This window comes from Diplodia corticola (assembly GCF_001883845.1).
Source record: "Diplodia corticola strain CBS 112549 chromosome Unknown scaffold123, whole genome shotgun sequence".
Lineage (NCBI taxonomy): Eukaryota > Fungi > Ascomycota > Dothideomycetes > Botryosphaeriales > Botryosphaeriaceae > Diplodia > Diplodia corticola.
In genome coordinates, this window is record NW_017971602.1 from 273 (window position 1) to 24773 (window position 24501).

Genomic DNA, 24501 nt, shown 5'->3' on the forward strand with positions numbered 1-24501 from the left:
AAGGAACAATGGATGAATTCGTGTTGGTTGGTTGGTCAATTAAGCCGGACGTGGAATCTCTACGGTTTTGAAAGGCTCATCCATCTATCTCTCTCATACATACATACTACACGCCACTGACCTTGTTTTTTTTTTTTTCAGGAGAAGAAGTGCGCACACATATACCATTATTTCAACGCTTATTGTAAGTACTCAGGACCATGCACGTAATGTGATGCAAGAGGGGGGATATTGTGGGGGGATGAGAGGCTGTAAAACGATCGCTATATCCAACGATCCAGGAAAGGACACGCCGGCTCTTTCTGAGCAGAGACTAACTTAATTATAACTCCTCTCTCTCTCTTTCCCAAGCAAGTACGTACGGAGGTACGTACGTACTATACCAAAACATTGCACTTAAACTAGACCGAACATCCACAACAACAACTTGAGTAAGGATTGAAAAGAAACAAGTTTTCTTTCACTCGATACACCCCACGCTTTCTTCTGCTTCGTATTCAATGCCCAAAACAAACCCCAGCCAACAACAATACACAGATCCGAATGCCAACCCTTCCTTCGTTCCCTCCTCCCTCCCTCCGACTCAATTGATGATGATGATGATGATGATGACGGCAAAAAAACTCGTCGTAGCCGCAAAAAAAAAAGAAATTCATTCCCTTGCATACCCCTCGTTCTTAACACCATGACCATGAAACGAGTCTCTCCAATATTAGCCAGGAGGAGGAGGAAAAAAAAAACCAAGAAACCAAAAACCAAACAAGAAAAGAAAAAAACCAGTAGTATATAGGGGTTGTCCGCGTGCAGGCAAGCAGGCAGGGAGAAATATAACCTTCTTCACGCAAGGCTTATGCTGTGCAGATATGACAAATTCATAGGAATGTCGAGAGCCGGATTGGAAAAGAAAAAAAAAAACCCCCAATAAAACCATCCATTCGGTATCAGACAGGACAGGACAGGACAAGGGGGTGAGGGAGAAAAAAAAATCATCTCTTCTTCTTCTTCTCATCGCCGGCGTCTGATTTGTCCGTGTAGTCCCCGCACTTGACGTGGACGAGGCTCTGCTTCGCGGGGCCGCCCTTGCGGTCGGCCTCGATGACGAGGGCGGTGAGCTTGCCGCCCCGGACGCAGCTGGAGTCGAGGCCCTTGGTGAACTCTTTTATCTTGAGGCCCGTCTTGGCGTCGTGGCCGTAGATGACGGTGCTGCGCTCGGCCTCGGGCAGGAAGCGCATGTAGTAGTTCCAGTACTGTGTGCGAGAAACAGAACGGTTAGATTGATTCATGAGCACAGAGAGATGAATGACACCGCGAGGGAGAAAAAAAAATCCTCTTACCTTCCACCAGGGAGTCCCGTCGCGCTCGGCACTCGGCACCTTGGTGTCCAGATCCATGGAGCGCATGTTCATCACCTGAAACGGGTCCTGCCTGTCGAGGTCGACGCCGGGGACGAGGCCGGCGTGGGCGACGAGCACCTCGCCCATGCCCTTGATCTGGCCGACCTTGAGGATGACGGGGCACTGCTCGAGCCACTCGATCTGCTTGGCGTCGAACTGCTTGGCGAGCGCCTTGTCCTTCCTGTTCCCGCCGTTGCGGGCCTCGTCCTCGCCGAGGTGCGAGTTGGCCGTCATGTCCTGCTCGGCCACCCGCATCGCCTTGCGCGAGAGCAGCATGCGGTCCTCGTGGTTGCCGCGCACGCACGACGCGCGCACGTCGCGGGCGAAGTCGACGACGCCCTTGGAGTCGGGGCCCTTGGCGATGATGTCGCCGGTGAGGACGAGGTGATCGGCGGCGGGGCGGAAGTTGATCTTGTTCAGTAGCTCGACCACTGCAAGAGGGGGAGATGATGTCAGTCAGGGTTTTGTGGATGCTATTTTTAGAAGTTTGGGGAAAACGCACGCTCAGACTTGCAGCCATGCACGTCTCCCACGACGACGAGACGTTGGCTGTCGGCGGAGGACGTGGGAAGCAGGCTGGGGTCGAGGGTCTTGACTTGGACCATGTCGGTGAAGGCGGGGCGGGCATTGGCGCCAAAATAGCCGTATTTCTGGGGGCCAACCAGGGCGTTGCTGAGGCTGTTTTGCTCGGCCCAGTAGGGTCCCAACAACCACTTCCACGAGACGGCCATGAAGATTATCGAAGCGACAACGGTGAAAATGGCGCGCTGGATGCGTCGTGGGATGCGCTGGGCGGCGATCAGGGTCACTAGCGCGGGAGTGTACCAGTTTTGTTTGTCGCGGTAGTAGAAGTCGTCGTCGTCGTCGTCGTCGTCGTCGCTGGCGTCCTTGCGCCACTGGTTCGTGACGTTGTCTATGAGCGGGCGCTGCTGCTGCCAGTTGCGACTGTCGCCGCGGGTGCGGTGGAGCGGGAGCTCGTCCTCGCTGGTCACTTCGTACTCCTTGAAGAGGCCATTGGTGCCCGGGGTCGCCATGTATCTGTAGTCGAAGGGAGGCGGCGAGTAGGCGGAAGCAAGGGCGGCGGACGCGGAGCCGGTGGTAATCGAGGGACGGCGAGAAGGCGCGGGCGACGGATGCGGGTGGAACGGCTTTTTGTTGGAGGGGCGGTAGCGCGAGGGCTGGTGTCTTGTCGCAGTGGGTCGGTTGTAGCTGGAGGATGCCTGTCCTAGGGCAACATCGGAAGCGCGTGCCGGCGGTGCAGGAGAGAGCGAATGATGTGGCAGCGGGGGCGGGGGCGTGCTGAGGGCGGCGGCAGGCTGGGCTCTTGGGTGGTGATCCGGGGACGGGGCGGCGGAGGGCACTGGCAGGCGGGAGTCGCGGCGGCGCTCGGTGAAGCTGTCGTCACCCTCAGGCGTGCGACTCCTTCTGGAAGCCATGTGCACGGAGGCGGCAGGGCAGCGACAGGGCAGCGACACCGCCGGGCCTTTCCGGAACAGGCAAGCGCCGGCAGCGAAGGAGATGTCGATCGGCCGCGGGCGAGAGCGGGTACCCACCAGGCTCCCTGCGTCACTGCGTGTCGCGATGGCTAGCCGGGCAGCGGTGCAGAGGTGCGGTTTGGCTTTGCACGCGGGGAGTAGCGTGGCCCAGCAGAGCCGCGGTCGTCGCGGCGGCCTAGGGCGCTGGGCCAGCAAGGGCGCGCCATCGCGAGGCGGCGCCAAGCCGCAGCGCGCGCTGTCGGACCACTGGCAGCGCCCTCCAGCCCCGTGCCTGTCAGCCTGCGTGCCTGACGGTCAGCCCAACGCCGGCTGCTCTCCTCCCCCACCGCCTCAGGCCTCTCGCCGCCGCCGCCGCTCTTCCTTCTGCCTGGGAGCTGGTTCTGCATGGACTCGCCACGCGCCCCGCACAGCCTCTCCAAGATGAAGAGCAAACACAGCACCGGCTCCACCGTCTCCAGCCTGCGCAGCCTGTCGTCGCGCGAGGGCCAGCTGAGCATCGAGAGCGTGTCGTCGCCCACGCCGCAGCCGCACGCCGCGACCGACAATGACGTCCCCGCCAACCCCAACCGCATGCGCGACAACCTCAAGATCACCGTCATGGGCTCGCAGGGCGTGGGCAAGTCGGAGCTCGTCAAAAAGGTACTGCGCGCTCCACCTCGTCCTGGCCCCTCAGTAATCGGCTGACCCCTGTCCAATAGTATGCCTACGGACATACGCACTTCCGCTTCAGTCCGGGCGACCGCATCAGCGGCTCCAAGCGCGTCTGCCTCAGCAACGGCGACGACTACATGCTGTCCATCAACGACACCTTCTCCGTGCACATGGAGACGGCCGTCGCCGCCCACCAGATCGGCCAGGCCGATGGCGTCATGCTGGTCTTCGCCCCGACCTCGAGCGAGAGCGTCGACGCCATCATCAACGTCTTCAACTTCATCGCCGCCCAGTTCCGCGACACCAAGGGCCGCAAGACGCTGCCCGTCGTCGTCGTCGCCAACAAGGTCGACCTGGAACTGCCCGAGGAGCAATTCGCCAACCTGCAGCGAGGCGCCACTTTCGCCCGCGAGCGCGGCATTCCCTACTTTGAGACGTCGGCGCTCACCGAGCAGGGCATCGACGATGCGTTCGGCGGCATGGCCGAGCGCATCGTCACGTCGAAAAAGGAGAGGCAGAAGGAGCCGGACGACCTGTTCAAGAAGCTGAAGCGCAAGCTGCAGGGCAAGTGAAGTTGCCGGCGGTTTTGTCTCAGCCCCACCCTTTTCCGTTTTTGTCTCTCTTATTTCTCGTTGTTCTCTCCGTCTGCAAGCGTTGAGCGTTGATACCCCCCAAACTTGGCAGACGCAATTGTTTTTCAGCAGGATCTCGCAAAAAAAGACCAGACGCCAGCCCCGCCATCCACACGACAGTGCCACATGTCGGGCCGAGCAAGCGCTGTACCTAATCGACACTTGTGTAACCATCCTTTTCCGGAGAAGGCACGTGGGGATCGATGGCAAAGCTTCCTTTTTCCCGGTTGATCCGAAGCCATTTCAGAAACTCACACGAATGGAACATGCACGTCTCGTTTTAATGAAAGGATGACTCTTGGGGGGTTGGTTGGGCTTGTGGCGAGGCCACGGTCAATACTGTTTATCTACTTTATGTTACATGGAATCCAAGCAGGGTATATAGGAGGAGTACATTTGTGGTATAACGCTCAACAGACAAGGTTAATGTTCTATGTATGTATAGGAATGGGATGAAAGGGCGGCGAAAGATGGCGGTTTTCTTTGGAGGTATTATTGTCCTTTCTCTCGTATCTTTTTCCCCCTCCTTCACTTCCATAAAAAGCTAGCTCCTAGCGAACAAAAACAAAAAAGTCTCATGATACCCTCCCTCAAAAACTCCAACTGGCTCGGGAAAGTGCAAAGAAAAGGAAAGGAGAAAAAAAATGCCAGATGTCCTCCAGCGCCAGCCCAACGCGCCGTACGTCCAACACAGCATCAACGAAAAGAGTAGGTAAATCAAACACAAGAACGTTCGGCAACGAAAAACCAGCAACGACGAGCCACCGCCGTCAAGAAGGATGCGGACAACGTTTTAACCTTTCCGGCGCGCGCCCTGCAGCGGAGAAGGATCGTGTTGGCGTTGGTTAGCTACCTAGGCCGGCCCGGCGGCGTCTGCGGCGCGGCTTGTGGGGGCGTCGCAGGGCTGCTGGTGTGGCTCCGGTTGGTCCGTGCCGAGGCTGATGCTGATCCCTGCAGCCGTTCCCCGCGCAACTTGGGGTATGACGGTCACGTGACTTTCCGATTCGGGCGGGTATTCCGACGACTGGTTTGATGGACTTGACGGGGTGACGGTGGTGGTGGTCATCGCGTTGCGCAGGCTTGAGGGGGCTATGGTATTTGCGCTGTCCGTCTGATGTGACGACTGCTTTGTGTGCAACCAAGACGAGAGCTTTGCTGCTGATGACGAGAGCTTTGCTGCTGATGGGTGGTGGATTTTTGTCAAAGTCAAGTCGGACGGGGGGAATGTGATGACTGACGTTTTCGAGATGAAAGGGCGTGTTTGAGGTTCTGGATGGCCAATCTGGCTCGCGTCTCTAGCCTGCCCTGCTTGACTGTGACCATGATGGCCAAGTCAGCAAGCGAAGGGGGATCGTGGTTGTGTGGCATCATGAACACTTTGGAAATTTTGGCGGATTTTTGTATGACCTGACGGAAGCCGCAGGCATGAGGCTGCTGAGAGATTATCACTAGCTCGCACGGACAGTCAACGAGCAATGATCCGCGAAGCTGACCATGCCCTGCATATGCATGCCGCAAGCTCGCCACTGTTCCTCCGCTTCGCGTCCGATGTATGGCCCGATTGCCTTTTCCACTCTAGAGATGTACTTCGTCCGTTTCGTTGATCTCCAATGGTCGTGGCCAGATGCCGAGGCCAGGATCGCGAAATATACTTATTCAACGAAGTTGGACTTATTTTCTGCGACCGATTCCACACAGGGCGCTTCGCCTCTCTATGCGAGATCTGAGCGAGGCGAACACCACATGTCTGCCTCGTGAGTAGGCTGTGCAGGGAATCGGTCAAGCCTTGTCTCACTGAGTGATTCCCACACTCTCGCGATTGGCTTGGCTGGGCAGCAAACCTGATTTACGGCAGCGCTCCTGCGCCTGTTATCAGCCCAGTCGCCCCCCGCCATTTCCGAACTGACAGATATCAACACGTAGCTTCAAGCCGCCGGTAAAACTCGTTCAAATGGATCAAGCAAGAAACTCTACGCAAGTACAGTCATTGAATGAGATGGAAGAGGGTAGCAAGACGCATGGCTCGACTAGAGTGCAGAGATCGTGGAGGGAATATCCCGACGGCTATCCACGGTTTGCAGCCTTCCTGGTCGACGACCCTGACAAAAGCCGGCACCATTTATCGCAGATTTGACCGAACTGCCGCACGAAGCCTCCTTTACCTCGAGAACGAACTTGGCGCACTTCAGGCCCGACTCGATGGCCTAGAAGAAGAATGCGATCTCGATACCCTGACACGCCCATATCTCCGAGACTGGGATGCTCTGAATATGGCTGCGGACGGGGGCGATAATAAAGCCGCGGATATCCGAAACCTGGTACTTCAGATCAGAAGAAAGGTTCAAGAATACCGTACGCTCATCTACTCCCACTTTGCTCACTGCCGTTTGTGATTGTTAATAAATCCCAGACGAAGCGCTCATACGATTTGAACAAGCCCTGTCCTTGGCTTCTCCAGAACGCCGAGCACTGAAAGCTACACGTAACGTCTTTGCTAAGGACGATGGGTGGAGAAACTCACCAGAGGCCATGATCACTGATGGGCTGAGTAAGCACTTGATTGAGAATGAGCAGGATCTCTGCGCTCTGAGAAAGCTTCCTGAACCGGACCGACTTACACGACTGTTCGAAGGCAGACTTGCCTTTCTTTTCCGGGTAAGTTTCCACGTCTTCTTTGGAGATGGACAAATGACTATTGACTAACATTCCCCAGGAGAAAGTTAACGGCCGGTATGTTGACTACGTCAGACACCAATCTGTTGAAAGAGTGGTAAGCGCAATAAGCTCCATCCTGGCAGCAATCTTCTTGATCGGCGCAGTTCTCGGGCTCTACTTTGTCGAGTCCCAGCATGCTCGGCTCGGAATGCTGTGCGGATTCACACTAGCCTTTGCCGGATCGCTGGCGCTGCTCACAAACGCAAGACGACAGGAAGTCTTTGCTACAACGGCTGCGTAAGTAGCCGTACATCTCTGACGAAACCTGATACCGCTGACAGTCCATAGCTACGCCGCTGTTCTTGTGGTCTTTCTAAGCGGCGACTTTGCTCAGAATACAGCTACTTCTGCTGCATCACCCACGGCAACTGCTGCGATCACTGTGACCTCCACCATCTTCACATCCGCTACGGTACAATGACCGTCCACGACAGGGCTCGCAGCAAGCGCAAGCGGATTGTCAATCTATCAAGCAATCGGATTGCAAGCGGCCATAGAGACCCGATTGACAGGGGTTTCAAGCGCAAGCGCTTGAGCTTGCAATCGGGCTTACCACCCCCGATTGCAAGCGGACCGCTTGCGCTTGGATTGATTGATAGATTGACAAGCGCTTGTCAAGCATTTATACGTTATTCTTTTTATATAGACCTTCAGCTCTCTTTAGAGTAAGAACTAAGCCTATTATAGTAGAATTATGACGTATAAATGCTTGACAAGCGTTTGTCAATCTATCAATCAATCCAAGCGCAATCTTAGCCGATTGATTGATTAACCTGAAGACCCCTCTTGGATTGCAATCGGACCATCGGACCCCGATTGCGCTTGTCAATCAGATCAATCGCGAGCCCTGCAGTCCACGACCCAGGGTATTTGTACAGTACGCACAATTTGAAGGGTGGCTGTGTCCTTCTCTTGAAGATATTTCCCGAAGCGTTGGTATAAGAAAGGCGTTACTCGACGTCCAACGGCTTCCGCCCATAGACACAGCAATTCCGGTCAACCAAGCCATCAATCACTTCAGCCTAAACGTACCTCCATGTCGTTATGCAGATGTATAGCCCTGTTCTTCAGCCCTTTCCTCAACTCAGCCACACGTACCTCCAGCTCTTTCTTCTTCCCCGAAGCCCAGTCAAGATGCGCATCGAGATTCGAGAACCCCTCCAACACATCCGCGAAACTCGCCGAGTTAAATAACCCAACCAGTTTCTGCAACACCCCACGTCAGCATCCCAGTTCCCCAATCTCCCATTCTCCCTCCCCACGCACCACCCCAAAAAAGAAATGGAAATTAACCTCACCAAAAACCCATCCCTCGCCCACGCCCCAACCGGAAACACAAACCTCTCCACCCAACCCCTTGAACCCTGCATCCCTCACCCAACCCTCCAAGTTCCAGACTCGCCTCCACCCCCATCCCCCACATCCCCCTCCCCCATCTCCCTCAAATACCTCCTCAAGCACAAATTCCCGCGCACCGACCCACACCTACATCAGTAAGCCTGCCTGAAGACCTCCGCACTATGGTTCATGTGATGAAAGAGCTCGTGGCAGAAGCTTGAAATATCCTACGACAACAAAGTCATCAGCAGCCGGCGGAATGGGCTCATTGACGGGGATTCCTCTGTACCCGAACTGTCTTCTCTGTACCTGCGGTACCGACGACCGTTCTCATACTCATAGTTGGTGGTCGAAGAACTTCATGACGACGTGTTCGGCCTTGGAGTGTTTTCAAATAGCTTCGTCGTTGTCTCGCATGGCGGTTACAAGGGGTTGTGATGTGAGAGCGTGAGCGGGGGAATCGCATGTGGAGCGGAGACGCACAGGGCAGACTCGTATGTAGGGTCCCGTCTCGTTGGGTACCTGCTCGAAGGATCAAGCTGTCGATGTTGTCCCGAGCACGCGGCTAGTACCCTCATACCTCCTCAGCCTCGATGTGGCGGGGCGCAGGGTTCTCCGTTGGCTGAGGCGTGGTTGTCCTTCGAGATGGAGGACAAAATGCTGACTGTTTGGGGGAACGCGGCAAAGGAGACCGACTTGAGAGTGAGATTCTACCCGGGCAGGTGGTTGCAGTGTGTTTCACTCACTTATGTAGGCTTCTGCGCCGCATGAGCTCGGCTTCTGCAGCTCCGATTCCCCTGTGGGCGCAGCTAGCACGTCCAACGCGACCCCTGTGTTTTTAAGGCCGAGTTGCATGCACAGAGCTGAGAGATGTTATGGCACCCGTGCCCGGATGACTTCCTTGATTTTCAGTTCTATAAAATCGACACGGTGGCAGACCACGCTGTTGTTGTTGTTGAATGAGTGGATTCACAGCGTGGACTTAAGGTGTAGACGTACTCTCGTTGAGGCCAAACCCTCTACAATGGTGCGAAGAAGCCAGTGCATTTTCTCTTGATGAAAACAACCATAACCGAAAGCAATGACCTCCCCCCACAGCCACGACCAAAAGCGAAAGCTTCTCTTCTCACTATCTCCTGAGCCAGTCGAGGTTGTTCAGTGTAAAGTATTCACCGGTGGAATCGTCGGGGCCCCAATCGTCGGGTAAGCCGTGCAGCGCGCTTATGGAGCTCGATATTAACTCTTCTTAAAGTAGCCCATTTTCACCGAGCTTTGCCGAAATTTGATGCACAATTATGGTGCATGTCCTGTAGCTGTGAATGTCGAGTTTGTAACGGGCTCATCCGGTTCTTCTTCAGTCCAGATCGACTGTACGACAAGAGTGCTGTTCGTGTAGACTAGCGGTTCTGTCGATTGCCAGGCCCATGGAAACACTGATGGGGCGTTCGCTGTTCCGTCTGCCTTACAGAACACCGCGGGGTTTTTGCGGAGGCTAGTCGACCAGTTGGGATGATTGTTGGTCTATCTCTTCCTTGATGCAATACTCGAGCAGGTCAGTGGCGATAGATGCTCGCTGACGCCCGTACAGACAGAGAAGGGTCCGACACTACTATGTTACGGCTCTAACCATGTTCATTCTTAGATACTGAAGAGTGAACTGTAGAAATCCGCTTCGTGGTGCGAATCAGCAGACAGGTTGACTGTAGGGTAAGAACTCAGCCACATTAAGTAGGAAGAGCCATAATCTCTCATAACTCACTGGGGTTCTTCATAAGGACCATAGAAAGACGCGTTTGCGAGATAAATAATTCGGCTCTGATCCCCGATACTATCGTAGTAATATCCCACAAGGCTCTGGATAAACAGATCAACGGCAAGTGGGGGGGCCACACGATGGTATCGATTCTGCCGCTCCCGCGCACATCATGCAAAGCCGTATTAGTAGCTTATGACCGAGGGAGTCAGAACTGATGAGACCTCTGGCGGCTTTGTGTCTTAACTAACTCAATAGCCCTCAACTTACGGCAGTTTTCAGCAGATCCAACGAGGGCACGACGGTGTGTTGGTGCCCAAAGCGTATGTTTTGTCAGTAAGTGAATGATACGCCTGGCCGATGATGTCTTCATCCAGATGTCCGCTGTTTCCGGCCAGTGGATCATTCTGAGTTCACCCACTAGCGCCGAAGCTGCATACTTATGAGAACAAAATTCTGCAGGCAAGCCACGTTCCCAGGTGCCAGGATCTGTCTTCAAAAAGAAAATCATGAAAGGTGTGATGTGAGACAAAGTACTGGGTCGGGCGCCATCGGTCGCGGGATGGCCGTTGTAGTAATGTTGAAGCCAGCTGTCGAGATGCTGTCGGTGTTGGCTGTTGCTGTGCTGAAGGTGCCGACCTGAACTTCGACAAGGCTTTTACAACAGGCTTTTGGACGTCTTTCAGCTAGAATCCATCGTTCTTGAAACCCAACAATGCTCAATTGATTTGGACGACTGTTGAGGGCTAGCCCGACGTCTTCAAGCAAGAACGACCATGCAGGCAGTTTAGCGGCTGCGAACGTTCCAGCGCAACTTTGGACAAGCATGGGATTTTGGTTTTGTATACTGTCTCGACTTGGTTGAGGATATGCGTGAAAACTTCCGAGAGTTCAGATATAAATGAATGAAGCCGCTTCCGAAGCATGGCCTGTCCCAATTACCAAGGCTGTTTTTCAGGGACCTGATCGCCAGGGCAACCCAGAGGAAGACACCTTGCGCTTTGGCGATGATCTCAAGAGTAATATCATCTATTAGGCTGCTGAAAGGTGTCATTGGGTAGCCTCGCGCCACGGCTGTTGACAAACTGTCCTGGACGTAACACGCAACGTCATCCCTGTTCAAGTCCTCGGGATATTTGAATATCCTGCAAGGAAATTTAATGTAGTTGATACTCCTTGCTTGACAGATTGCAACTGGAGCCTATCATGAGTCAGTATGCAGATAAAAAAGAAACAAAGAAAAAGAAAAAAGCACCGGGGCGTACATGCTGCTGTTCCGAAGGTGCAGGGCAATCTGTTGCCAAAGCATTGAGAGGCGCTTCTGCATGTCATCCACTTTGTCCTTCTGTATGTAGGACTTGATGGCTAGACGAATGCTTTGCAACTTCGAGCGTGACTTGTCTTGAAGACTTTTGAGCATGTCAAGCAGCTCAAGGGCCAGTTCTTCACTGTCTTGCGAGCTGAAGGATTGTTGGGTCGGCAATAGCGCTCTGTGCATGGGCGGGCCCCGCTTCAAGAGATTGGCGTATACGTCGTAGGTTTCCATTATGCAACCCACCTCTTCTGCATGGGGGCAGCCTCTACACTTGTAGATATCGCGAGCCTCAGAGAACAGTTTCGCCCCGAATCGTCAATGACAATGCGCATGGCATGCATGCACACGATACAGTCTTATGACGAATCAGACTGAAACAATTTTGCGGAAAAGGAAAAGGAAAACATTATGGTAGCATTTTCCTTTGTAATGCAGTGATCGGGTATCAAAAGTCGTGTGAATGGAGGCCTTCATTTAATCCTCAGTCGGGGACCTGCTCCCTCTGCGGCTCCGGTCCTCAATCTCTCCGCTCTCTTCTCTCTCGTCCCTATCCCTGTCCCTACCATTCTCCATATCCTCATCCTCATCCTCATCCAACCGCTCGACCTCATCTCCCAACGGGCTCTCCCTCGGATCCAGCAAATCCAAATCCTCCAGCAACGTCCTCGCCGGCATCTTCCACAAACTCGTCGCGCACACGCGATCCTTGGTGAGCAAATCATCCACGAACTGATCCACAAACGTCAAGACAAACCCGTCCCTCATCCTCCTCTTCAGCTTCCGATAATCCGCCAACAACGGCTCCAACGTCTTATAAATCTCCACCGGCTCCCACGCCAAGCGGATATAAAACGCCGCCAACGCCCTCAAATACTTGAACTCGCCCTTCACGCCAGGCGCTCTACTCTCATCCTCCTCCTCCCCGTCCCCCTCCCCGTCCCCCTCATCCCCCTCATCCCCCGGCCAATTCAAATACGCCAAGATAATCTCCTTCTCCGGCACCAGCTGCAGCAGCTTGAACGCCAGACACAGGAACGGGGTCGGCTTGCCGAGGCCGCCGTAGGTGCCGCCGACGAAGGCGAGCTCGGCGGCGCGGTCGCACAGGGTGGCGGCGTTGAGGCCGAAGCACTGCTCCTTCCAGTAGTACGACTCGGTGATGCGGTCGCGGACGGCCTTTTCGAAGAGCAGCGCCGGGTTCTGCCCGCGGATCAGCGCGCCGCTGTAGCCGCGGTCGTCGAGGAGCGCTTTGGCGTCGGCTTGGTGGGTTGACATGGTTTCCTTTTTTTTTCTTTTTTCTTTTCCCTTTTTTCTTTTCTGGTTTGATCTGCGTGGGGTGTGGGTGGGCGGGAGTGGTGGCGGTGGTGTGGGTTCGTTGCTCTTGCCCCGCGGGCCTGTGGAGGGTGTGAAGGCGAGTACGCGGCGGGTGAGGTGGGTTGCGGTTGTGTTGCGCTAGGCTGTGCGAGAGGCGGTGCAAGGCGAGGGATGTGCCCGTTGGCTGTGGTTCGGTAGAGCGGGGGGAGCCACGGCGGTTGATGCGTCAGTGCTGGGGGAATTGGGGCGTGAGCGAGCGTGGAGTGGGCGGTGGCGCAAAAAAAGCTTCGGTGGTGAGCTTGCAGGTGGTGAAGCGCAGCTTTGGCACGGGCCCCGGGCGGTGACAGGCGCCAAGCGCCGTAGGGCTGATGATGGACTCTGTTCTGCCTGAGGCATCAAATCTGGGTGGCGGCTACGAGAGTTCAATTAGAATTGCGCCACGATCATCATTCTACTGGCTCGTTAATCTCAGTCGCTGCTGCCAATAAGAGCGGCCTATTTTTGGGCTGATATCGCCAGGCCCAGCGACGGCCGGATGATTCCGAGCACAATCGAGATCCGGGTTGCACCAAGCCCCTTTTATCGCGGCTTCGGCGGGCGCGAGAACACAGGTGCGGTGCATCTGCTGCGCTGGCAGGTGACCGGTCGCGGCTCAGGGTGAAGAGCTGGCATTTTTTGGGGCCGCGCCCCTGAGTAACTGGTTGCGGAGATGGGTGTGATGATCGTGGAGACGACGGTAGATGATCCGCCGTTCAAACGTCCGCTGGAAATGCCGCAAGCACAGAAAGCAGAAAGCACGGCTGGCAGCTGTGACCGCTGTGACCGCTGCGGCGAGTCGCGCCCTCGGCTAGCTGAGCCGTATAAGCGCGCCGCATTATACACAGAACCCGCCTGTTTGCACGCACCATGGCCGGCCGAGGCAATCCCTGTATCGATAAGTCGCGTTGCCCGGCGCAACCACCGCGTGTCCAAGGATTGCGTCGGGCGGCGACGATGACGATGGCGCGCCCAGCTGCTGCCCGCACGCGCAACTGACACACAGACGCGTCAATCTGCTGCGCATCAGCTCCACCGCGTCGTGAACCATGGTGATGCTCACAGGCGGCCAGGTCTCCATGGCCATATCGTCTTCCATAGGTACGCCGTGCTGCGCTGTGGTCGCACAAGCCAAGCGGTCAATCTCTGGAGTGTCCTAACCTGCCTTGCAGTATTCATCTTCACTTTCCTGCTTTTCCTCTCTGGCTACATCCTCCAGCAGCAGACGGTCCGCGGCATCCAGGAAGCCATCAAGCCCCGCCTGCCCCAACCCAAAGCACCCGTGCCTGAGGAGCCCTTCAACCCAAACGCCAGGCTGGCGAGAGTGCTGGGGTCCCGCGACCCCGCCCATGAGAAGTTCATAGCAGAGACACAGGTGGACTGGAGAAAACTGGGATATGTGCAGCTGGTGACGCATCACCGCGATGTCTGCACCGCCGTCATGCAGTTCGCGGAGCTGCATCGAGAAAAGAGCCCCGCCAGCAGGGTCCTGCTTTTCCCGAGGGCCTGGATCGAGGATGAAGAGGACGACGATCCCTACCTTGAAACCAGCAGGAGACTGTTGAGGGCCGCTGCGAGGAGATACAGAGTGGTTCTTAGGCCTGTTGACCCTGTCATCAAGGGCGACGGAGGTATGTCATGCCAATTCTAAAAGTCGTGTCCATGTCACTGACGCTGCACTCTTCCCAGACTCGACTCGTCCGAGGTATTCCCTCGCCAGCTTCTTTTCTCTAATCGACTTCGATCGACTGCTCTACCTTGCTCCATCCGGTATAATCATCGACTCGCTGGCTATGGATGCCCTCCTAGCTTTTGCGGCTTCTCGGAGGCTTGCCGCCTTGCCAGAGGACCCTACCGCATCCCGGATATCAACCGACTTCATGCTCCTACAACCGTCCTTGTCCACCTTTAGGAAACTGTCAGCCGCGCTCAGCGAGGCCGACGTTAGCGACACAAAGCTGTTCCAGAAGATTTTCGACGCCTCGACATCTCTGCTGCCGCCGACGGCCGAGTCCGAAACAACGCTATACTACGAGTCCTCGGAGCTGCGGACGCTCGATGATCCCGAATCTTTCAACTCGACGCAATTCCTGTCTACCACGGCGTACGTGCGTCTAGCCGATCCCGAGCTGCCTGGACCCGAGTATGACGTGCCATACGGTCAGATGGTGCAGCTGCGGCCGAAAGAGGATGAGCCCAGGTGGGTGTGGGAGAAGCTGTATTTCAAGTTCCGAGGGAGCAGAATGGACGTCTGCGGACTCGATCTGCTGATGCCCAGCAAGCCCAAGGTTGCGGCCGCAACGGACGAAGCCAGATATCGCGAGGCCGTGGCGCCGGAGGAGCTCTGACGGCGGGGCAGATTACGATGTTTATGACTCTGTGCAATGCAAGGCGCAAAATATGGGATCAGGATTCGGCGTCAGGATGGATTGGGGCTGCGCAACCGAAATAGCGGGCAAATTGATCTAGGTAATCAAGTACAGCTTCGCAATGCCAGGCTGCATGACGGCTCTTTGATTGTCAAATGGGTTGGGCTCGCTTGATCCGGCGCTGGGCGAGCGGAGGGAGAGGTCTCAAAGCCGTTGTGTGCAGGGCCGGTTGCGTCCCGTCATGGGCCCTTCACATGAAGCAGCAGCACGTCAACAGTAAATCACGCCGGCGCGCAGCGGCTAGTGTGCCCGACAAAGAGGCAGGCTGGCGCACGGCCAGCGCCTCTCGAAGTCAATCTCGTTGCTCGGAGACGCATCGACCGCCCCGTGCGCAACGACTTGGAGCGAGTGCCTGTTTGGGAGCAGGCCTCAAAGGCCGTCTGTTTGCTGTCTCACCCTGTCTCATTTCAGGCCGCCGGCTGCTCGCCCTGGCCGCAATGGCAGCGCGCCTGCCTTCACCGCCAGCAGGCGTCTGGGGCCCGGCCGGGGGCATTGGGCGGGCGACGGCCAGCGGCGACAGGACAGGCGGCGCGGCGCGGGCGACTGCTGCTGGGCGGCCGGGCTGCTGGGCTGCTGGGTTGCGGGATGCTGGATGCTGGCTTGGCGGCCGGAGTCGTTGCGGCCAGCTTGGCAGGCCTTGGGCGCGTCCTCGGGCAGGTGCTTCTTTGTCTGCGGCGGGCGGCGGATTGCAGGCCCTTTGACTGCGGGTGACGTCGTGACGCAGGCTAAAGACCAGTGGGAGCGGAGCGCAGCGGGACGGGCAAGCCAGGGCGGGCGTGCGGGCGTGCGAGCGTGTGCGGGTGAGGGCGCGGCACAGCGGCTGCGGTTGGCGGGCTCTGGCTTTGGCTTTTGGCCGCGGGCTCGCAGCTGGCGGAGGGCGCTGCGGGTGCGAAGAGCACGCCGTTGCAGGCGGCGCTCTTGCGTATTATTAGCCTGCGCGGGCGATTGGCGACTGCGATACTCTCGATGCGCAGGCCGTGCAAGAGCGAGCGTCGATCCCCAAAGCGACCTCCCGTGGCAGATCCCTCCGCTTCGAGCCTAGGGGCAGGCGAATTACGGGCGCGGCTCCAGGCGTGGCCGTGGTGGCCGGTTCCAGGTGCTTGACCTACGCACTATTCCCTTACGCTCGCCCTCCAGCAGTCGACCAGCGCAGCAGCCCGCTCGCCCCTCCCTCTCGCAGAGTAGCTGCCTTCTCCAATCCTCCTCCCCTCCCCCCCGCCGCGGCGCCCCCGTCGACCACTCCCTATCCTCACTCGCGTCCCGAGGCCTGCCGCACCAACACCGCCCCTGCCCTCACGACCTCGCCGTCCGACTGCGTGTTGTTCTGCCGCCGCCGTCGGGCATTCCTGTCTCGACCGCCCCCCGGCCTGGGCCCCTCTGCTCCCTTGCCCAACCGGCCCGCGTCGTGCGTGCGTGCGAGCGAGCCCGCGCCCCAGCACGCATCCCATCGCAGCGAGCGCTGCGCCTCCGCCTCACCAGCATTGCAGCGCCGCCCGCCTGCTTTATACTCGCCCAGCCCGCCGCCTGCCCACGCATCCCCGCACCGCAGCCGGCTGACCGCGACTAGGATCGGCGCCAGATCCACCTTGCAGCACCTTTGGGTTACGGCTCCTCCCCGGGCAGCTCCTCAGGCTGGGCAGGGAATTCCAATTGCCCTGGGTTCGATCGCGGCGCATACTTCATGCCGACTCTAGGCTTCTTGAAAAAAAAGAGGACGAAGGACTCGTCTGGTTCTCGGGACCTCGACGCCGCCCCGTCTTCCCCCGTCAAGGAAAAGGACACCCATTCGGCCATCACCCCCACCGTCTCCAAGACCGGCTCCGACCACCAGCAACAGCACGCATCGCTCTCGCCGCAAGCCTCGGCCTCGCACACGTCTGGCCACGCTCCCCAGGACTCGCTGACGCAGAACACCCGCCCCGCTGAACCTATGAACTCCTCTCAGCCCTACGCGCAGCAGTACGCGACCCCGCAAACAAACTCCCAGAGCCCGCAGCCGTACAGCCCCCAGCCGCAGCAGACGCACAACCTCCCGAGCATACAGAATCTCATCAACCCCGCCAACGGTACCGAAGCATCGCGCTCCTTCAATAATGCCCAGGAGAAAACAATGGCCCAAAACGGCAGCGCAGTGACCCCTGCCGGCAGTCAGCAGGCCGCGACGGCCTCGGTCCGCACCACCAAGGGTAAATACACCCTCACTGATTTTGCCATACAAAGAACACTCGGCACCGGCTCCTTCGGTCGCGTGCACCTCGTGCAGTCCAAGCACAACCAGCGCTTCTACGCCATCAAGGTCCTGAAGAAGGCTCAGGTCGTCAAGATGAAGCAGGTCGAGCACACAAACGACGAGCGCCGCATGCTGCAGAAGGTCAAGCACCCCTTCCTCATCACGCTCTGGGGCACCTTCCAGGACTGCAAGAACCTGTACATGGTCATGGACTTCGTCGAGGGCGGTGAGCTGTTCAGCCTACTACGAAAGTCACAGGTATGGCGCCACCTGTCTCCATCGGCCCCCATCTCGGGTTCGAGCTAACGTGAGCCGCAGCGCTTCCCCAACCCCGTCGCCAAGTTCTACGCCGCCGAAGTGACGCTAGCGCTCGACTACCTCCACTCGCAGAACATCATCTACCGCGACCTCAAGCCCGAGAACCTGCTGTTGGATCGGCACGGCCATCTTAAAATCACGGATTTCGGCTTCGCGAAAGAAGTGCCCGACATTACCTGGACGCTTTGCGGAACGCCCGATTACCTTGCGCCGGAAGTGGTCGCATCCAAGGGTTACAACAAGTCTGTTGACTGGTGAGTTTGCCCCTCTCTCGATTGCCGGGAGAAAGGCGGATGAGCTAAGAAAAGGCAGGTGGTCACTCGGCATCCTCATCTTCGAAATGCTGTGCGGTTTTACTCCATTCTGGGACGGCGGATCGCCAATGAAGATCTACGAGAACATCCTGAAGGGTCGCGTCAAGTACCCGCCATACGTGCATCCCGACGCGCAAGACCTGCTGCAGAAGCTCATCACGCCCGACCTCACGAAGCGTTTGGGCAACCTCCACGGAGGGTCGAAGGATGTCATGAACCACCCGTGGTTCGCAGAGGTCACCTGGGAGAGGCTGGCCAAGAAAGACATTGACGCGCCATATGTTCCCCCGGTCCGGGCAGGTGCTGGCGATGCCAGTCAGTTCGACAAGTACCCCGAGGAGACGGAAGCCTACGGAGCGACCGGCGACGATCCGTACGTTCTTCCCGTATTTTTTTTTTTTGGTTTCTTTTGGCTTTTTGTGCTAACGAGCGGCAGACACGGTACTTTGTTCCAGGAGTTTTAGTGTATTATTTGATTCAGGCCTCTGGCAGTGCGCGGCACTTGAGGGCATGGAGCGTATTGAGCTCGCAGCCCTGCTGCCTGCGGGGCCAATGGCAGCAGACGAGCTTCAGGTGCAGACAAGCACGCGCAATACGGGCAGGTGTGTTAGCCCCTGCACAGTGGGCGACTTCTTGACGAAGCGACGCCGCGTGAAGCATCTTTAGTTTGATCTTGATTTCTTGGGCGTGTTGGCGGGAAAGGTAGGAGGCTTCAACAGGTTGGTTATCATGGCCCTGCTGTCCCATGCTGGCACGCATGTTAGTGTTAGGGCACACATGTTACTTGGGAGTAGGAATGACGGCGGCTGGTGTCATCAGCAAGGGGGGAAACCGGGGGCATTGGGAGAGTACCGGGCGCATGGCTGGCTGGCTGCATCTGACTGCCGATTTGTACGTTGGAGAGAAGACGGGATGGAGTAGGGGGCAGTTTTAGCATTACTCGAGCAACTAAAAAAGTTCCAAAAACGACGCCTTGGGCCGAAGCTCCAGACGAGACTCCCGAGCCGCGAGTGGCATTCGAGCTTATTATTATTATTATCATCATCATCATCATCACATCACCCGGCATCTTGGGTCAGACCCAGTCACGTGCGTGGGTGACGACTTGCCCGATGCAGGGCGTGCGGCAGTACGCGGCCGGCGAATCAAGGTGAAACCCGAGCATTTACGAGGTAATAGCGGATTCCCGATTTGTTCAGCCTGCGGCCAGTTGACCGTCGAAGGGCGACCCTGTAAGGAATACGTGCGTTCGTGCGCGGGTCGGCTGCTGCTTGAGCGAGGCTGACGAGGAGGGGGGTTGGGCAAGCCGGGCGATTTGTAGCAGCGAATAGGCGGTGGTAGAGCGGAGCCACAGATGCAGCAATTGGGGGGGAGGTGACGGGGATAAGAGCGTGCGTGGAGCAGGCAGGGAGTAGTGTGGCTGTGGGCAATTAGCTACCTGGACGCACGGCGGAAGCTTGGCTGGGCATTGCGCGGCGCTTGCTCGGGAAGCGTTTCTCTGGAGCTTGACTGCTGCTGAGGTGCCGCAGCGGCGTTCGCGGCGGGCTGAAGATGGCATTGTAGCACTGTCGTTGCGTCCTAGATCGGCAGCTATCGTCATGGCTGGGGGCCGCATCGACATCGCCCGTGGCATCATCGGCGGCACTAGCAGGGCTGGGAGAATTGAGGCTTGGCCCCCGAGTCATCAGCCTCTTCGCCTCCTGCCTCGCACGACGCTTCTGCCGCGCAGGGAAGACCAGGAGTTTTACGGGCTCTCCTCCGACTGCCTGCGCAGTCTCCTTGCAATGCCAACATGACGGTGCTGTGGTTTGGCAAGACCAGCAAGCGGCGGAAGGAGCCCGCCCACGCCCCGGGAGGAGGCGGTCCTCAGCACCAGCAGCAACATCACCATCACCACCAGACCGCCCAAAATAGCAACCCCGTTCCTGCACCCGCACAACGACTGCACCACGCTTCGCATTCGCAGCCCGCCGCTCTTCCGCCGCCGCCGCCGCCGCCGCCGCTGTCCCGGCCTTCCTCCTCGCAGGGCCCGCACCACCAGCCGCAGCTCGAATTGCCATACCGGCCCGGACCTTATTCTCTCGCGCCGCCGGGATCATCGCCTCGTCTCGATGCCTATCCACCCACGGCCCAACATGGCGGCGGCTACTACCATCCCTCTCAGACGACGCTCACGCTCGTCGAAACGCAGCCGTCGCCGCCCATGGTGATGGTCTCCCCGCCGTCGGCCGCCGCGTCTAATCACTCATCGCCGCCACCCGTATCGTGGTCGTCGCCAGCTCCAGGAGCAGGAGGAGGAGGACCAGGACCAGGACCAGGAGCGCAGCCCCAGATCCCGCCGTCCCCGCCGCCCATGTATCACGCAAACCCGAGCCCGGCCGGTCCCCCTCCTCATTGCCCCCCTCCTCCTCATTATTATTACCATTCTCAAGACCTCAACGCATCGCAGACGTCCTTGGCCTATCAGCCGTCGCCCCCGCAAATGCCCGGCCAATGGGGCGCGCAGCAGCAGCCTCCCCCCTCCCCGCATGTCGTGCCTCATTGGGGGCCGCCGCAGCCATCCCCGCCGATGCAGCAGCAGCAGTTTCAAGAGCAGCAGCAACAGGCCGTCGCCGTCGCGCAAGCACCACCTGCACTACATGCACATGCACATGCACCACCGGTAGTAGCAACCCCACCGCCACCGCCGCAGCCGCCGCAAGGCTCCGCCGCCGCCGCCGCCGGCCGCACCAGCAGCGCCAGCCTCAACGCGCGGGTGAACGGGGCGCTGCGGAGGCCGGGCCAGCTGGCGTCGCAGTCGCTGGGCAGCATCAACGAGAGCTACCGGCAGAAGAAGCTGACGGCGTCGCAGTCGGTGACGAACCTGAGCGACGGCTTGCAGCGGCGCCAGCAGATGGCGTCGCGGTCGGTCAGCAACCTGCACGACCGCACCAACCAGTACATGGCGCACACGGTCGCGCTGTGCGATCTCATCTCGTCGAAGCTGGACCAGGTCATCACGTCCATCGATGACGAGGTGTTTAGCGGGAACGAGCAGGAGCTTGGTAGGTTTTTCTTTTTCTTTTTCTTTTTTTTCTTTTTTTTCTTTTTTGGCGGGCGTCACGGTGGATGACGGAAGAAAGGAATTCTATGCACCTGATTCTATTTTATGGGTAGTGGAAGTCTGGATCTGGATGCATTTGTATGGATTTCGTACTTGCATCTTCATCTGGACATCTACTTCAGCTGCCTTTGGAGAAAGGTCGGAGTCCTTGCGATTGACGAATGATATCGCTGATACCGGTGCAGTCATCTACGAGCACCCTCCGGAGCCGCACCAGAGCTCCCTGGATGTGTCCAAGGGTACCAACAACCCGAACATTGCGGCCGTCGCATCTTCCAGCAACCATTTCAGCAAGGTTTGGCTGTACGCAAACTCGCGGTTGCCGCCGCATCTACCGCCGCTCAAGGTGTACATGCCGACCTGGCCGCTGCTGTGCCTCGCGGCCCAGTATTCGGAGAAAGTCTACCACAAACCGCCGCTCCCGTCGCCCAACGACCCCAACCACGAGGACGACGAGAGCGAGACGCACGTCGAGCCCGACTGGCGCCAGGGGACCAAGGCAATGGTCATCAAGAGCGTGCCGGTCGACGACATGAACACCATCGTCTTCGCGATCCGCGGCAGCGCCGGCTTCATGGACTGGGCCGTCAACTTCCGGCCCGCGCCGACGTCGCCGAAGGGGTTCCTCGACGACGACGGCAACCTCGTCCACTCGGGCTTCCTGTACGTCGCGCGCAAGATGGCGGCGCCCGTCGCGGCCCGCCTGCGCCAGCTGCTCGAGCGCAACCCGAAACGCGCGACGTGCTCGCTGCTGATCACGGGCCACAGCGCCGGCGGCGCCGTCGCGGCCCTGCTGTACGCGCACATGATGGCCGAGAGCAAGGCCGTGCAGTCGGAGCTCAACAGCCTCACGCGCCTGTTCAAGCGCGTGCACTGCGTCACGTTTGGCGCGCCGCCCGTCAGCCTGCTGCCGCTGCGGAAGCCGGACCTGCCGCATACTAACCACCACCACCATCATCGTCACGGTGGCGGCGATGACGCGAGCCAGCGCAAGTGGAAGAAGAGCTTGTTCTTCGGCTTCATCAACGAAGGCGACCCCGTCGTGCGCGCCGACAAGGACGTCATCAAGAACATGCTCCGGCTGTACGCGACGCCCGCGCCATCGACGTCGTCGTCGTGGAGGAAAAACAGCAGCAGCAGCGGGAACTGCGTCTTGTCCGGCGGCGGCAGCGGCGGCGGCGGCGGCGGCGGCGGTGGCCTCGCCAGCATGTCGAGCCTGGCGCTGGCGAGCTCGACGAGCCTGCTACTGCCCGGCAGCAGCAACAACAACGGCAAGAAAGACAAGAAGAAGAAGAAGACCAAATCAAACAGCTGGTCGTCGTCCGCCGCGGCGGCCGCCACCAACGATCCCTCACCTCCTCCGCCCGCTCCCCCTCCTGCGCCCACATGGAACGTCCCCCCCGGCGTCCTCAGCTGCGCCGGCAGACTGGTCTTGCTGCGCGACCGCTCACCTGCCGCCGCCACCGCCTCTGGCACCACGTGGTCGAATAATGGCGGTGGCGATGGTCAGTTGCCGCCGCCCAACCCGCTCGGCGAGGCCAACGTCGAGGCGTGCACGGTGGCGGACGAGCAGCTGCGGGCGGCCGTGTTTGGCGACCCCATGTGCCACATGATGAAGCTGTATGCGCGGCGGATCGAGGTGCTGGCGACGAGGGCGGTGACGGCGGGGGGGATGGGGTTGGGGTGATTGATGGACTTGGGGTGATTGATGGACTTGGGGTGATGGTGGTGGTGTGGAGATGGTGTGGAAACAGAGGGAGAGGGAGGGAGGGAGGAAAAGAAAGTGTGCGTTTGGAGAAAACGGCGCCGGGGTTCTTCGAAGACGACGACAACGATTATGATGAAGGAAAGGGGAGAAGAGAAAAAAAAACAGCGAAACTGATGGTAAGAATGTTGTGGTGGTGCTGACTTGTCTGTTCGAAGTAGGTACGTCCTCTTTTCTTTTCTTTTTCTTTCCTTCTTTCCCGTCTCGGTCGAACGGAGGGGACTCGGGACTTGCATATACCTATATATTTTTGTGGTCTTTCATTCCTTTCTGGCGTCAGGGGAAAACATGAGAGGACAGGGGTGTTGAAGGGTTTCTTTTTTCAAAACTGCTACTTGCTTGGGTTGAGACGAAATTGGGGAGTTCTGGTAGAGCATGTAGTGCATAATGTATACATTACGTACATGAAATGTGTACGGGTGAAGAAGGCCTTGGTAGAAGTGGTGGTGGGGAGATGCGTGAGGTTTGGCGCCGTCCTCTGATATTTACGTTTTGTCTGTTCCTTTATGGCACGAATTCCTGTATTGACTGACATCCATGTATGTGTTTCAACTATGAATGCGCAACGGCGGGGGGAAAGTTGCTCGGTGTAACGCGAAAGAGAGTGTATCATGTTTATGATGGGCTGATGTATCACCACCGTTCACTGAGGTACAGCCACATGCGAAGCCACACGCTTTCAGATGTTCACTGTCCGAACCCGTATCCGTATATATATTGCTCCGACCTGGGACAATGCGATGGTTGGTCATTCTTGGTTCCCTGAAAAGTGTCTCGGCGTCTCGTTCAACTTATTTGGGGACAGGTCCGGCGTTCTCATCCGAATCCCACGTTATCAAGCCGCGCCGGCAAGCGAGGAGTGTATGTACCAAGACGCATCCGAGGCGATGAAGGAGACGACAAGGGAAACAAGTCAAGGAGTTAGCCACAGCCACAGCTGCAGCCATAGCAGCAAATTTCACTGTTGCTGTAGATGACGCAATATCATTCATTCCATCAAACGAAAAAGACTTACACGTCCACTTTCATTCTCACGGGATTGACAAAACCCCCCCGCCCAAACCATTACTCCCCAAGCATCTCGTCTGATCGACCAAAAAACCTCATCTAATACTCATCCCTCCGTCCACCGGCGCCGCCGCGGCCGCCGCCACTGCCGTAGCTGTCACCACCGCCCAGCCCGCCGCCGTACCCGGCCGCGTCCCGATCAGCCGCCGTGCGGCCATATTCGTTCTCGCGGTCATTCGTCGCGTCGTAGCGGTCCTCGACGCCCCCGCGACCACCACCAATGCCACCACCAGCAGAGGTGCCGTACGAATCGCTACCACCACCGATACCACCGCCACCGCGGCTACTGCCGAACGTGTCGTCGTCGTCGCCGCGACGACCACCGCCGGTGGAGGAGCCGTACGTGTCGCTGCCGGCTCCGCGGCCGAACGTATCATCGTCGTGGCGGCGCGAGGAGCCGTAGCTGTCGGAGTCACGGTCGTTGTTGTCGCGGCCGTAGCTGCCGGTGCCGCCGTGGCTGGTGCCGGCGGCGGCGTCGCGCTTGGAGGCACCCTTTTCTTCGAGCTTTTCGCTCTTGAAGACGCTGCCGGCTTTTTCCATCAGCTTGCCGACGGTGGAGTCTGTGGTGGGTGTTAGCCTTCGTTTAATTTTATGGTTATGTGAGAGAGCACTGCTCGGTGATGGGAAAGGGGG

At 58.0% G+C, this 24501-nt stretch overlaps 8 protein-coding genes across 8 annotated transcripts; 5 read left to right on the top strand and 3 right to left on the bottom strand.

Moving 5' to 3' along the window:
• Positions 1–986: 986 nt before the first annotated feature.
• Positions 987–2830, bottom strand: BKCO1_1230001 (ser thr protein phosphatase family; the record flags this gene model as incomplete). The annotated part of the gene is made up of 3 exons (XM_020270792.1): positions 987–1247; positions 1335–1825; positions 1897–2830. 3 exons carry the CDS (start codon positions 2828–2830, stop codon positions 987–989), a joined length of 1686 nt encoding a protein of 561 aa, XP_020124923.1.
• Positions 2831–3310: 480 nt separating this feature from the next.
• BKCO1_1230002 (gtpase kras) lies at positions 3311–4113 on the top strand (the record flags this gene model as incomplete). Its single annotated transcript, XM_020270793.1, has 2 exons — positions 3311–3529; positions 3589–4113. 2 exons carry the CDS (start codon positions 3311–3313, stop codon positions 4111–4113), a joined length of 744 nt encoding a protein of 247 aa, XP_020124922.1.
• Positions 4114–6124: 2011 nt separating this feature from the next.
• On the top strand, positions 6125–7309 carry BKCO1_1230003 (uncharacterized protein; the record flags this gene model as incomplete). Its single annotated transcript, XM_020270794.1, has 5 exons — positions 6125–6246; positions 6302–6525; positions 6584–6828; positions 6887–7125; positions 7177–7309. 5 exons carry the CDS (start codon positions 6125–6127, stop codon positions 7307–7309), a joined length of 963 nt encoding a protein of 320 aa, XP_020124921.1.
• A 4459-nt stretch (positions 7310–11768) lies between these two features.
• On the bottom strand, positions 11769–12566 carry BKCO1_1230004 (rna binding protein; the record flags this gene model as incomplete). The annotated part of the gene is made up of 1 exon (XM_020270795.1): positions 11769–12566. The coding sequence occupies one exon, from the start codon at positions 12564–12566 to the stop codon at positions 11769–11771; it is 798 nt and encodes a 265-aa protein (XP_020124920.1).
• A 1124-nt stretch (positions 12567–13690) lies between these two features.
• BKCO1_1230005 (glycosyltransferase family 8 protein) lies at positions 13691–14989 on the top strand (the record flags this gene model as incomplete). The annotated part of the gene is made up of 3 exons (XM_020270796.1): positions 13691–13742; positions 13814–14272; positions 14331–14989. 3 exons carry the CDS (start codon positions 13691–13693, stop codon positions 14987–14989), a joined length of 1170 nt encoding a protein of 389 aa, XP_020124919.1.
• Positions 14990–16751: 1762 nt separating this feature from the next.
• BKCO1_1230006 (camp-dependent protein kinase catalytic subunit) lies at positions 16752–18396 on the top strand (the record flags this gene model as incomplete). Its single annotated transcript, XM_020270797.1, has 4 exons — positions 16752–17558; positions 17619–17872; positions 17931–18305; positions 18369–18396. 4 exons carry the CDS (start codon positions 16752–16754, stop codon positions 18394–18396), a joined length of 1464 nt encoding a protein of 487 aa, XP_020124918.1.
• A 1328-nt stretch (positions 18397–19724) lies between these two features.
• Positions 19725–22722, top strand: BKCO1_1230007 (lipase class 3; the record flags this gene model as incomplete). Its single annotated transcript, XM_020270798.1, has 2 exons — positions 19725–20976; positions 21221–22722. 2 exons carry the CDS (start codon positions 19725–19727, stop codon positions 22720–22722), a joined length of 2754 nt encoding a protein of 917 aa, XP_020124917.1.
• Positions 22723–23907: 1185 nt separating this feature from the next.
• On the bottom strand, positions 23908–24408 carry BKCO1_1230008 (uncharacterized protein; the record flags this gene model as incomplete). Its single annotated transcript, XM_020270799.1, has 1 exon — positions 23908–24408. One exon carries the CDS (start codon positions 24406–24408, stop codon positions 23908–23910), a length of 501 nt encoding a protein of 166 aa, XP_020124916.1.
• Positions 24409–24501: the final 93 nt, after the last annotated feature.